This window comes from Podarcis liolepis (genome assembly GCF_965112155.1).
Source record: "Podarcis liolepis genome assembly, chromosome: 8".
Lineage (NCBI taxonomy): Eukaryota > Metazoa > Chordata > Lepidosauria > Squamata > Lacertidae > Podarcis > Podarcis liolepis.
The window spans coordinates 30,111,725-30,123,189 of NC_139560.1; the positions used below are offsets into that span (position 1 = coordinate 30,111,725).

General features: G+C 42.1%; 2 protein-coding genes across 9 annotated transcripts in view; one reads left to right on the forward strand and one right to left on the reverse strand.

The window, feature by feature from the left end:
* LOC310713404 (myelin P2 protein-like) overlaps nucleotides 1-11,465 on the reverse strand; it is a 489,621-nt gene that overhangs the window by 228,964 nt on the left and 249,192 nt on the right. The gene's annotated exons all lie outside the window — the stretch shown is intronic.
* The window catches only part of PAG1 (phosphoprotein membrane anchor with glycosphingolipid microdomains 1), a 101,817-nt gene that overhangs the window by 79,152 nt on the left and 11,200 nt on the right, over nucleotides 1-11,465 (forward strand). For all 8 annotated transcript variants that reach the window (XM_083517362.1, XM_083517364.1, XM_083517366.1 and 5 more), the window contains 3 exons: nucleotides 6,011-6,221; nucleotides 7,747-7,798; nucleotides 9,500-9,596. In XM_083517362.1, coding sequence (XP_083373488.1) covers nucleotides 6,097-6,221; nucleotides 7,747-7,798; nucleotides 9,500-9,596 — 274 coding nt within the window. In that variant the 5' untranslated portion in view covers nucleotides 6,011-6,096. The remainder of the gene's footprint in view (nucleotides 1-6,010; nucleotides 6,222-7,746; nucleotides 7,799-9,499; nucleotides 9,597-11,465) is intronic.

Here is an 11,465-nt window from a genome sequence, read left to right on the forward strand (position 1 = left end):
AACTCTTTAGGGTCCTTGCATTTCCTAGGGTCTTTCCTCAGAGTGGGGGACTGTTGGTTTGGAGACCCAGGACTTGAGACACTTCTGTATGGGGGTGAGCAAATGAGGGGGAGGCCAGTACACAGAGGCAGCGTTTGGAGAAAAAGCAGTGGCAATTCTCTTTCAGGTGGCAATAAATCTTGCACCATCCCCGGTGGGTCTGTCAGGCAATGCAACAGTCAGAGGATATTTGAGGGGCAAAGGTTGGGATTTTCAGTTGAGCTATAAGGAGATGGTGGTAAAATGGGTGGCATTTGAAGTGCTCTCTCAGGACTAATGGAATCTGATGAGGACATTTTGTACTTCCAGTGCAGAAGTGTATGCCTGGCAGTCATGAGACTGGATTTCCAGTGTAGACAAGGAAGCGGCTGCCCTGAAGGAGAAGCAGAGGGATATGGAGGGGAAGTCCTAAAAAGAGAGATCTTGGGGTGCAACAAGGACCAGAAGTCCTGCCAAATGGCACCCAGAGAAGCAAGAGGAAAGGGGGAGAATGGGGAAGAAATCAAACAATTCTCCAAAAGCAAAATGTCTCAGAGCATGAGAAGGGACTGATTGACACTGTCAAAGGTGGAACAAAGTTCATCCGTGACAAATGGACACAGGAAAGAGCTCTGAGCTTAGCTGCCAGAAATCTTCAAGAGGGGAGGGCAAATCCAATGGAATGATAAGAATATGTACCAGGTTGCAGAGGTCAAAGGGATAATTTAGGAATTTGAGGCAACAAGAGGAAATTCCTTGTCTGAAACAGATTGTTGGATGATAAAATAACTAAAGAGGCTAAATAAGAAAAGGGCACCATTTGTTCTTATTTAAATGACTATTAATGATCAGCTTTATTTTTCCTGGAGACCCAAATACATATTCAAAAAAGAAATAAAAAGCAAATCTCTGATTGTGTGTTCCTTGAAAAAAGATAAAAATGAAAGGATGGTAACCTACCAGTATGTTTGCATTTGCAAAGTATATGTCTGTGTGCATATGTGTTCACATACCCATATTCAATGTAATTGGCTATGCATACGCGCCTCATTTACCTTGGCATCAAGCAAGGGGGTGTTGAAAAAGATGGAATTTATAGCATCTTTGTAGCTACAGTTCACACGTGTTCACTGAACATTGTAAATTGGATTAGAAATAACGGCAACACCCTAATAAACAGAAAAGGTGTTAAAACTGAGCTTTGACAGCTTGAGTGCATCTGCATCTCTGATTATCTCATGCATGCTTTTTGCAATAATCTTTTGGACTGACTGATCCTGTTTTAGCACATCTCCTGTGCTTATCTGTGGCTTTATGGTGGAGTCCTTCCTTTGTATGGATTTTCCTGACACATATTAAAAAAACATTATTCTTTTGCAGTACAGTTTTTTCATATTTTGACAGGGCAGAAACAGTGGTGAGAGCAAGCTTCTCTCAAGATCAGATAATCACAATGACACTAGCTTTGAAAGATGTAAGTGTGGAATTCTTATGACTTCGCAGCTTCCACTGGAGTCAAGTATTATTGTTAAGTTAGTCCAAAATAATAAGAAGCAAAACAGCCAGCAAAATTCCATTCCTTAAGATAAATTCACATTCTCATGTGGACCTTTTGACAAGCTCTAAACACTCCTTCTGGGGGGAAAACATTCTCTTTCCCTTGTAGGGTATCAGGAATGGATTAAAATCAGATACCCAAGACTCACACAGCCACCATCTAGATCTCTCTGTAAGCTTGTATATTTATTTATTTACTTGCATGTGAAAAGTGCAAGCTAAATAGTGTTCGATGTATTAAATGCCTTTTCGTTATATTTAGGATTTTTATCATAGCTCTAATACTTTGCTGTGGCAATTAATATGCAAGCAATCTCTCTCTATATTTTTATGTGTTTGAGGAGGGGGTGCCGGCCTTCTTCATTTCCTGCATCCAGGAAGTGTTAAAAGCTAATCAAGCTTTCTAATTCCAAGAAATAGCCTTGGTGAGGTGATGGGGATTAAAGAACTCAGTGCCAGATGGAGCCCCTCTTCCTCAACAGATAAAGCCAGAGTAGAGAGTGGGGAATTGATGCAACTTAGAAGTACAGTCGTACTTTGGAAGTCGAACAGAATCCATTTTGTAAGTCTGTTTGACTTCTAAAATGTTCGACTTCCAAAGCGCAGCTTCTGACTGGATTCAGGAAGCTCCTGCAGCCAATCGGAAGCTGTGGAAGCCCTGTCAGACGTTCAGCTTCCAAAAGAAGGTTCAGAAACCGGAACACTCACTTCCGGTTTTTGATTGTTCGGGAGCAGGAACTTTTGACTCCTAAGGCATTTGGGAGCCGATGTATGACTGTAAAACACTAGAGAGCAATGTTTGATTTCTGTTTGAATCCAAGGCCGTGGCTATGAGAGAAACAAGACCCTTTTGAGGTACTAATGCTGTGAGGCCCTCCATTGTAGGCTCAGGATGTATATATGTGTAAATAAGCAATATATCATGAAGATACCACAGTCTCTGCTATGCCTCGTTTCAAAAGGAATCCTGGGTAAGTGCCTGGAACCCCTGGAATCTTGCACTGCTCATAGACTGGGGTAGTATTCAACAATATGCATTTGTGAGCAGACTGGATAGCATTAAAAGTTGTCAATACATTCCTGTAGGGTAGTTACTGGTAATGAAATGAAATTTTAGAGAAGTAAGCATCGGTGGTGTTAAAAACTGCAGATCCAGAATCTGCAAATTAACCATCTTATCATAATCCGTCCACTTATATGGCAAATGCCGGGGGGGGGGGGGGAAGCATCAGATATGCACAATAATCCACTAAAATGTAGATAATATTGGTTTTATAAGATAATACCAAACACCCCGTCCTGTGTAGAAGTGCTGGACTGGGACTCCACTGTAAGTCAACTAGGTTAAGCTAGGTAAGTTCTGGCATTTTCTCGCGTTAACAGCATTTACGTGTGCACAAGTTGCATTCGAGACACAAATATGTGCTTGTTAATATCACATGCAGAACTCTGTGCAAAAGACCACAATTAAATTGTACTGAAATATCTGTGAAATGTTAATCAGAGGTGCAAAAAGTGGCTTGTGTTACAATGCATTGGGAGTCTACAAAAACGTGAGTGCTTTGAGGCACTCAAAGGGAACAGTGGTTTAATGCTGCCACCTTGTGCGCAAGAGTTGAACAAGCACATCTACAGGCAATAACTGCTCCAACGTCACAACAGAATTGTTCTTTAAGCTCACGCTTCTAGTTTTAAAATTTAACAAGCTTGTGAACTATTAAAAACTTTTGTTACCTATGAGAGTAGAAAATTCTCTATGCTTGAGCTCAGAATAATTACTTACTCTAAATCAAACATCCCTGTCTCTTCATGAATTTCAGATCAGTTAATTCCAAATAGGCAGAGCTTGGTGCAAATTAATATTTATTCCACAAGACTTTTTTTTTTAATAGCAAAGATGGAGAATTTTCAGTTCCCTTGGTTATTCAGAACTTCTGAGCCATCTTTGCCCACCCCCACCCCCCATGGACATCTGCAAGGCGAGAGCCTGCTTCCGCAGGAGTAGAACTGCTCATTGAGGTGTAGGGTCATAAGGTTACTCTCTGCCATATGAAGAAGGTAAAGGTAAAGGGACCTCTGGCCATTAGGTCCAGTCATGGCTGACTCTGGGGTTGCGGCTCTCATCTAGCTTTATTGGCCGAGGGTGTACAGCTTCTGGGTCATGTGGCCAGTATGACTAAGCCGCTTCTGGTGAACCAGAGTAGCGCACGGTAACGCTGTTTACCTTCCCACCAGAGCGGTACCTATTTATCTACTTGCACTTCATGCTTTCAAACTGCTAGGTTGGCAGGAGATGAAGAATGTAAGAGCCTGCAAAAGGCCCATCCACTTCAGCAACGTGTTCTTAGAGTAGCCAACCAAATGCCTCTATAAGAGGCCTGATAGCAGGAAATGAGCACTATAGCACTTTCCCCACTTGTGATTCCCAGCACCTGGAATTCAGCGACATGCTGTTTCCGACAGTGAAGGTACAATGTAACCATTGTGGCCGGTAGCTTTTATCCTCCATTAATTTGTCTCTTTGGAAGTTATCCATGTTATTGCTTAGTGCACGAGTGACGGGGCTCAGGTAACCACAAGACCTTGGGATGCAGACAGCAGCACATTCCTTCTGCTACTTTAACTGCATAGAATCCCTTCATGCATGTGGCAAATGAAGGCAAATCCAGGCCTTTTGGACAAACAAATCACTTTTGTAGTATTGTAAACTTGTGTAGTAGTCTGTTACTTTTGTCTTATTCCTAAAAGCTTTGAGTGAGATCATATTGTGCTGGTACTCTTGAACTTTAACTGACCTGAAACAGGTATTGTATTTTTAAAAAACAGAACAGAACATTTGTTTCACTACTGTTGTTTGAAAATGCTGCCAAGCTTTTCAGGATCACCACAGATGCCCCTGGCTAATATGCAGCTATTTCAAATGGGTATATCTCATTTTTCCATGGTGTGGTTCAGCACCCAACCTGAATAGCTGCTTTAAAAGCTCCTTTGCTGGATAAATACAGTACTACAGCACAATTTGGCTTTTTAAAATGAGTATTTCTGAGTTTGACTATCAAACTGGGACATCTGAATCTTTAGAAATTGGCTGTTGCATAGACAATTAACGCAAATTAGTAGACAATTAGGTGTGTCAATTCATCTTCATTGATGTTATGCTTACAACTTTTCCCTTTCTTGCTTTTATCCAGAGTTGTTAAAATATATTTATTTCCAGTTCTAGGGTTGTAGCCAACTGAATGCACTGAAATTAATGGGTCTAAGTTGGTCATACCCGTTAATATCAATGGGCCTCCTATAAGTAGAACTACTGTTTGATTCAAGCCCCATAATCCTATTGGTTTCCCTCTTTTTGATTAAAGTCAGACTATGGGGGGGGGATCCAGACTGTGGTTGCAGTCCTCTACAACATACCTAGAAATAAGTCCCACTGAAATTACGGGGGCTGCACTGTTAAGTTAAGTTAGCTGCACTAAGGTCCCACTGAAATCCACATGAAAATCTTGGTTGGCAGGCTTGGTTCCCACTGGGGCTTAAGTTCAACAAATTTAGTCTGGATTCATTGCTATGAAATACCATCATTTCCCTCTCTAAACTTGTTCACATGCAGACATTCTCCCTTGCTAGGGGTAGTATAGTAGGCTACTAATCAGGAAGTGACTAGTTTTACTTATTGACTCTGCCATGAACTCATCAGGTGCTATGTTGTGATACAGCGTCATTCCAGGCACATTGGTGAGGAGAAATAGTGGTCAAGATAGCTTTCAGTCCAATCCAACAGCAACGCACTTGTGCAACCTCAAAAAAAACTCTCCCATTTTTCCATTAGATTCATAATTGTTATGTACTGAAGTTCTCACCCTGGGCCAGCAGGGGGATACTGTAGATAGTTATGCAAATGAAGGATCGAAAAGTGACATTCAGTGATTGGATAGTTTGTATGCAAATGAAGGATCGAAAAGTGACGTTCAGTGATTGGATAGTTTTAGAAAATGGCAACAGTTACATTGTTCTGGAGCGCTATATAAGCAGGCTGACTGAGCTCCTCAGTTCAGTTCTGTTCCAGCTTACAAATAAAGAGCTGCTTTGGAAGAATCGCTGTGTCATCTGATATGTTCGCCCACAACTTAACAATAATGGTGCCTTCGATTACCTCATGATGGTTAACGTAGCTGAAATGTTAGTAGTTCTGAAAATATAAAAAAGCAGGATTAAAATTGTAACTTCCGTCACACCATAGATTTAAAACACATGATTTCCCCCCTAGGAAATGTAACTTGATAAGGATGCTGGGAACTGTAGCTCTGTGAGGGATAAACAACAGTTTACATGATTCTTTGGGGAAAGTAATGTGCTATAAATGTGCAGTTTGAACACACCCAGCCTTTAAACTGCACTTCTTTGTAATGTCTCTCCCCCCTTTTTTGCTCCACAGAAAGAAGAACTCTTATCTGCGCAAATGCCAACATCTTGTGAGGACTAGCTGCCCTCCATCCAAAAGCACCCCCCCCCTTCTGTATCATGGGGCCTGGTGATAGCTTCTTAAGTACAGGGCTGCTTCACATCATCATATGGGGAAGCCTGGCAGCCATGGCAATGCTCCTGGTCTTCAGTTTTCTGCTCTTCCTATGCTCTAGCTGCGATAGGTAAGGTCTTGCTCAGGATACAATGTCAGGGTGCAGTAAAGGCATGAACAGGAACTGTGATGTTGGAATCCTTAGACAGTGACAGTGTGTGTGTGTGTGTGTGTGTGTGTGTGTGTGTGTGTGTGTAAAATCAATAGCGTGTGACCTCCACAAAATCAGGACCAGCAGAACATAGCTAACTTTCCATGGTAAATATAAGATTGTCAGGGGTGGCTGTCTAATTTTGTGTTATGCCACAAACCCCATGGCAGCCATTTTGTGTTCTGCCATCCTCCTTCTGCCCCCAATAGCAGCTGTTTTGTGACTGGCTGTTTCAGCACACACTCAGAATTCAAAATGTGCCCCCCCCCCCAAAGGATGGAAACCCTCAGCTTGGGCATCAGGCAGCAACCACACCAAATAAAGATTGTGGTTATAATTTCATAAGACACAAGTGTTTGTGTTTAATATTGGATGCTGGGGGTCTAAAATGAGTGTCTTAAAATCAAGGAATGATTATGTTTTCGTGAACAAATCCAAGAGACAAAGTTCAGTTTTGCTGTACGTTTGAATTTGAACCAGAATTAATATCAATCAATTTTGCCTGTTAATGAGACCAGCATATAGTTCATCATGCATATTAATTATGGCTGCCCACTTTGCATTGCTGATTATTCAGACAACAGAGGCTATGTTCAACTAGAAGTATCCATTAAAATAAATAGCTTTGCCCTTTCCCTTGTTGTTTACATAAAATAGCAAGAGGGGGGAAAGACTCTGAAGCTGCTGTTGAATTGGAACTGACTGAAATAACCCCGAAGAATGCTTACCAAAGTTTGTGACTGATAACTCCTGCCCTCATTTGCATGCTCTATCCCTGAAGTCTCTTAAGACACTTCCAAGAGGATGAAAACTAAAGACATTTTTGTAAGAATCGGTCTGCTGGGTATTTCTAACAAGCTATGCAAATTCTAATGCCAGACATTATCTGGCAATCATACTTTAATAATTTAGCATGTTGTTAGGCTGGATTTGGTGCCAGGGTATTTGTGGAGCAGGTACTCGCTGAGAAGTGCAATTAAACTAAATCCCTTCCTTCCTAGAAAAGTTACACTGATGCTATTGATATAATAATGGGTGACATTAAAAGCAGATGCTTTGTCAGAAAAGCTTCGGGGAGCAAATTAGTTACTGCGTACATGAATCATATTGTGTATTGCATGGGCAGCATCGTGGATTTTAAATGGCATAATTAGTCTGCTTTCAGCGAAATAAATTTTTAGAAGTGCAGCTACAGTTGAGGTGGGATTTGCCGCTGAGCTCAGAAGGGTGGTAAAATGTAAATATCTTGCTTCTGAAACTCTCATGGAAGGGAACTTTGTGCCCTGTATGTTTGCAGCAACTTCCTTTGGTATTTATATACATGTCCAGTTGGTTTCAGGAAGGTGTTAGTTGGATTGGGACCAGCAAGTAGTCATCACCAGCACTATTGTTTGAACTGCTATTTTATTTTAACAATGCACCTAAATCTTTGTTTATATTAAAGGGAGAAGAGACCCAAACACCAGAATGGGGACCATGAGAATCTGATGAATGTGGTAAAAATGAATCCGTCACTTATTATTGAAAGTGCATATATTATTATTGAAAGTGCATATAAGAGGAAGACTAACATAGGATACTATTAGCTAAAATAACAGTGAACCTTAAGACTAATAATCTATTCATTTGCTGATCATTGTTTGAACAAACAATAGTTTAGTGTTACTGCATATGTGAACCTTATTTACCATATTGGCCTGAATATAAGCCACACTTTTTAAAAATTCAGGCCGTGAAAAGTTAAAGTGTGGCAAAGTGGTGTGGCTCCCCCCCCCCACCCACCCAGGAAGCAGGCTGGGAGTGCAGGGCAGCAGCGTGCCGCCCGCCCGCCACTCCCAAGCCTCTCCAGCCACCAGAAAGAAGGAGAAAGGGGAGGAGGCTGCTGGCAAAGTGGTGTGGCTCCCCACCTCAGGAAGCAGCCCAGGTGTGTGGGGCAATGGCACACAGCCTGCCCTCTGCTCCCAAGCCTCCCCCTGCGCTGGCTTGGGCAGGTAGTGCCGGGAATGCCGTAGTGCTAGGAGGCGGGCCGCATCCACAAATAAGCCTTGATTTTTAAAGGTGTGGCTTATTTGCGGTGTGGCTTACCGTATTTTTCGCCCTATAGGACACACTTTTTTCCCTCCAAAAATGAAGGGGAAATGTGTGTGCGTCCTATGGGGCGAATGCAGGCTTTTGCTGAAGCCTGGAGAGCGAGAGGGGTCGGTGCGCACCGACCCCTCTCACTCTCCAGGCTTCAGGAGAGCCCCACCGCCAGCCCCACAAGCTCGGGGGCCAGCGGGGAGGCGCAGTGCTCCTTTCCTGCTGTCCCCCGACTTGGTTAGAAGGCTGGCGGGGGGGAGAAGCCTGCTCCTCCCTGTCGCCAGCCCCGCAAACTCGGGGGACAGCAGGAGGCGCAGTGCGCCTTTCCTGCAGTCCCCCGACTTGGTTAGAAGGCTGGTGGGGGGGAGAAGCCTGCTCCTCCCCGTCGCCAGCCCCGCAAACTCGGGGGACAGCGGGAGGCGCAGCGCGCCTTTCCCGCTGTCCCCCACTTGGTTAGAAGGCTGGCAGAGGGCTTCCCCCTCCTCCAGCCCTGCAAGCTTCCAGAGCGATGCCAAAGCTGCACGCAGCTTCGGCATGGCTCTGGGTCCCGTTCTGGGGGCTGGGGGAGGGGGAAGCTCCGCTTTCCCCGCCCCCAGCCCCGCACCTGGGGGGGGGAAATCAATTTTTTCCCTTTATTCCCCCCCCCCAAATCTAGGTGCGTCCTATGGACCGGTGCATCCTATAGGGCGAAAAATACGGTATATTTGGGCCAATACGGTACTTACCTCAGAAGATTTATAAACCGCTTGATCAAAGAAATCTCCAAGCAGTTTATAAATAAAATTGTAAATAAAACACTGCTAAAATCCACAAACCGATTAAAAACAAATATACCTAAAACCACAACCATTACAAAGAAATTTAGGCAACTAAATTAGATGTCAGGATAGCCTTGCTGAAAGCAAGGCATTTTTCACAGGTGTCTAAAACAATATAGAAGGCATGAAAATTAGAACTTATTCCATAATAGTCTTCTTCTTTGGCGATCCTTCGTAGCCAAGTAAGATTGTCTTCCATAAGCACAGTTTTAACAGTGATCCATAACAGTAATTGCTGAACAATAACTCTTCCCATAGCTGGTTCAAATGATATGCTAATCCATTCATTTTGCTTTGCAGCCTTCAGATAAGGAGGCATTTAGCCACTCTGTCACAAGTCTGGCTACAGATCCACTTGCCAGCAGTGAACAAAATGGAGGACTCAGTAATGGTGATGGTAAGAACTGATTTATCATTTATTTGATTTCACAGCACTCGCAACAGTAAACGGGCACCATGCTTAGTGCGAGATAATGTGGAGGTAACATAAAAGTTCTATCTGTGTTGTTCAGTCTGTTATTTAGGTTATCACTTGGTGCTTCCATTATCAAGCAAGGAACATGAATATGTGAATTAGCCAAGAGAGATTAACAGATAGTTGAAATAAATAAATGAATCAACTATGCTTAAAAAGATAGGGATTTTGTTGGTAACTGTGTTGTGATTGGGTATGGGAAAACAATATTCAGGGAGACATCTATTTGTTTGCATAACTTGTATACATTTCATTGGCAATTGTAGTAATTTATCATATGCTTTTTAAATTAGTGCCTCTAGGTCATATGTTTTAAGATAAGAAATGCCAGCTTACACAAGTGCTCTTACATTTCAGTCTCTGAAACATACTACTAAATTATAATTGCAGTGCTATCCTGAGGTAAAATTAACACATTTATATTCTTGGTAAACTAGATAGCTATAAAAATCCTTAATGATTCAGTTCAATCATTGTGAAGGTAATTGAAAAGTGAGTGAGTCTTCCTGCTTGGCTAAACATTTGAAATGAGTCTAACTTAAAAAATATATATGCTAAAATATGCTGAAAGCTTTTATAAACTAGAAACTCAAAATAAATACATTCGTATTCTGTGTGTCTTCCACAGCCTGGTATATTGGACCAACCTCCCTCTAACTGTTAAATTTTAAAGATACATGATAGCTTGAAAGAAAGGAGGAACAGGTGTCAGACAGTGAAATCAAGAGTTTGCTTTTTGAGAAAGAGAACTGCACACTGGTAACTCTTTTTAGTTACTTGGTGTCTTCTCAGGTTCCACAACCATTGCTGGAAACTCAACACTTCCATGCCATTGAAGATCTCTTGTAGGAGATTCTCCCTCTGCACCAGTAATTAATTACATGAATGAGCTCCACAAATTGAAAGGGACAGTGGAGCTGAGCAACTGGCCCCACCACTGAGCTCACACAGCACTAGACCCCTTATGTCTACAAGCTGAAATGGATGTCTACATAGGCTTCCATGGGAGCTGTACAATCAAGAGTTTCAGATTTTGTGGAAGCCTACATTTGTGGGTATCCCCAGCTTAGATAACTATTCTCGGTGCATATTCTCAGGATATTGGGTTAGGGAGCCAGGGAGCCTCATTGCTACTTTCAACATGTGACTCAACAAGTGATGTGATTGTGTGATTATTTCTTCACATTGATTTGTATTCATTTCAAGGGCTCGTTCCTCAGCTCTCAAACACACGTCCTTCCTGCCAATGCAGTTCACAAAATAATACAAGGCAACTAAAAAAATAATAATACATTAACAACAAAGTTCAGGCCAAACAGCAAATAAAAACAGAAGTAACGGCAGAAATTAAAACATAAAATATATGCCTAGGAGAATAAAATCGCCTTGAGAAAACAAAGTCACCGCTGATTTGAGGTTACATTTGCACTATACATTTAAAGTAGTATCATACCACTTTAAACAACCATGGCTTCCCTCAAATAATCCCGGGAACAAACTGTAGTTTGTTAAGCGTTCTGAGAGTTGTTAGGAGACCCCTATTCCCCTCACAGAGCTACAATTCCCAAACGTAGAAGCGGTACACTTGTTAATTGCAGTAACATGGCCAACTAGGTGATGGTAGTTGCACAGAAGTCACAATAACTTCGAATTCTATAATATCTGAACACAAAAGGTTCCCTTATTTAGGTAATAAACCATTGTCTTCTGACAATTTTATGCACATTTCTTGCCAAGTGATGCTGTATCTAAATTGCAAAGTCTAAAGACGATTAAGATGTCTAGGAAGGG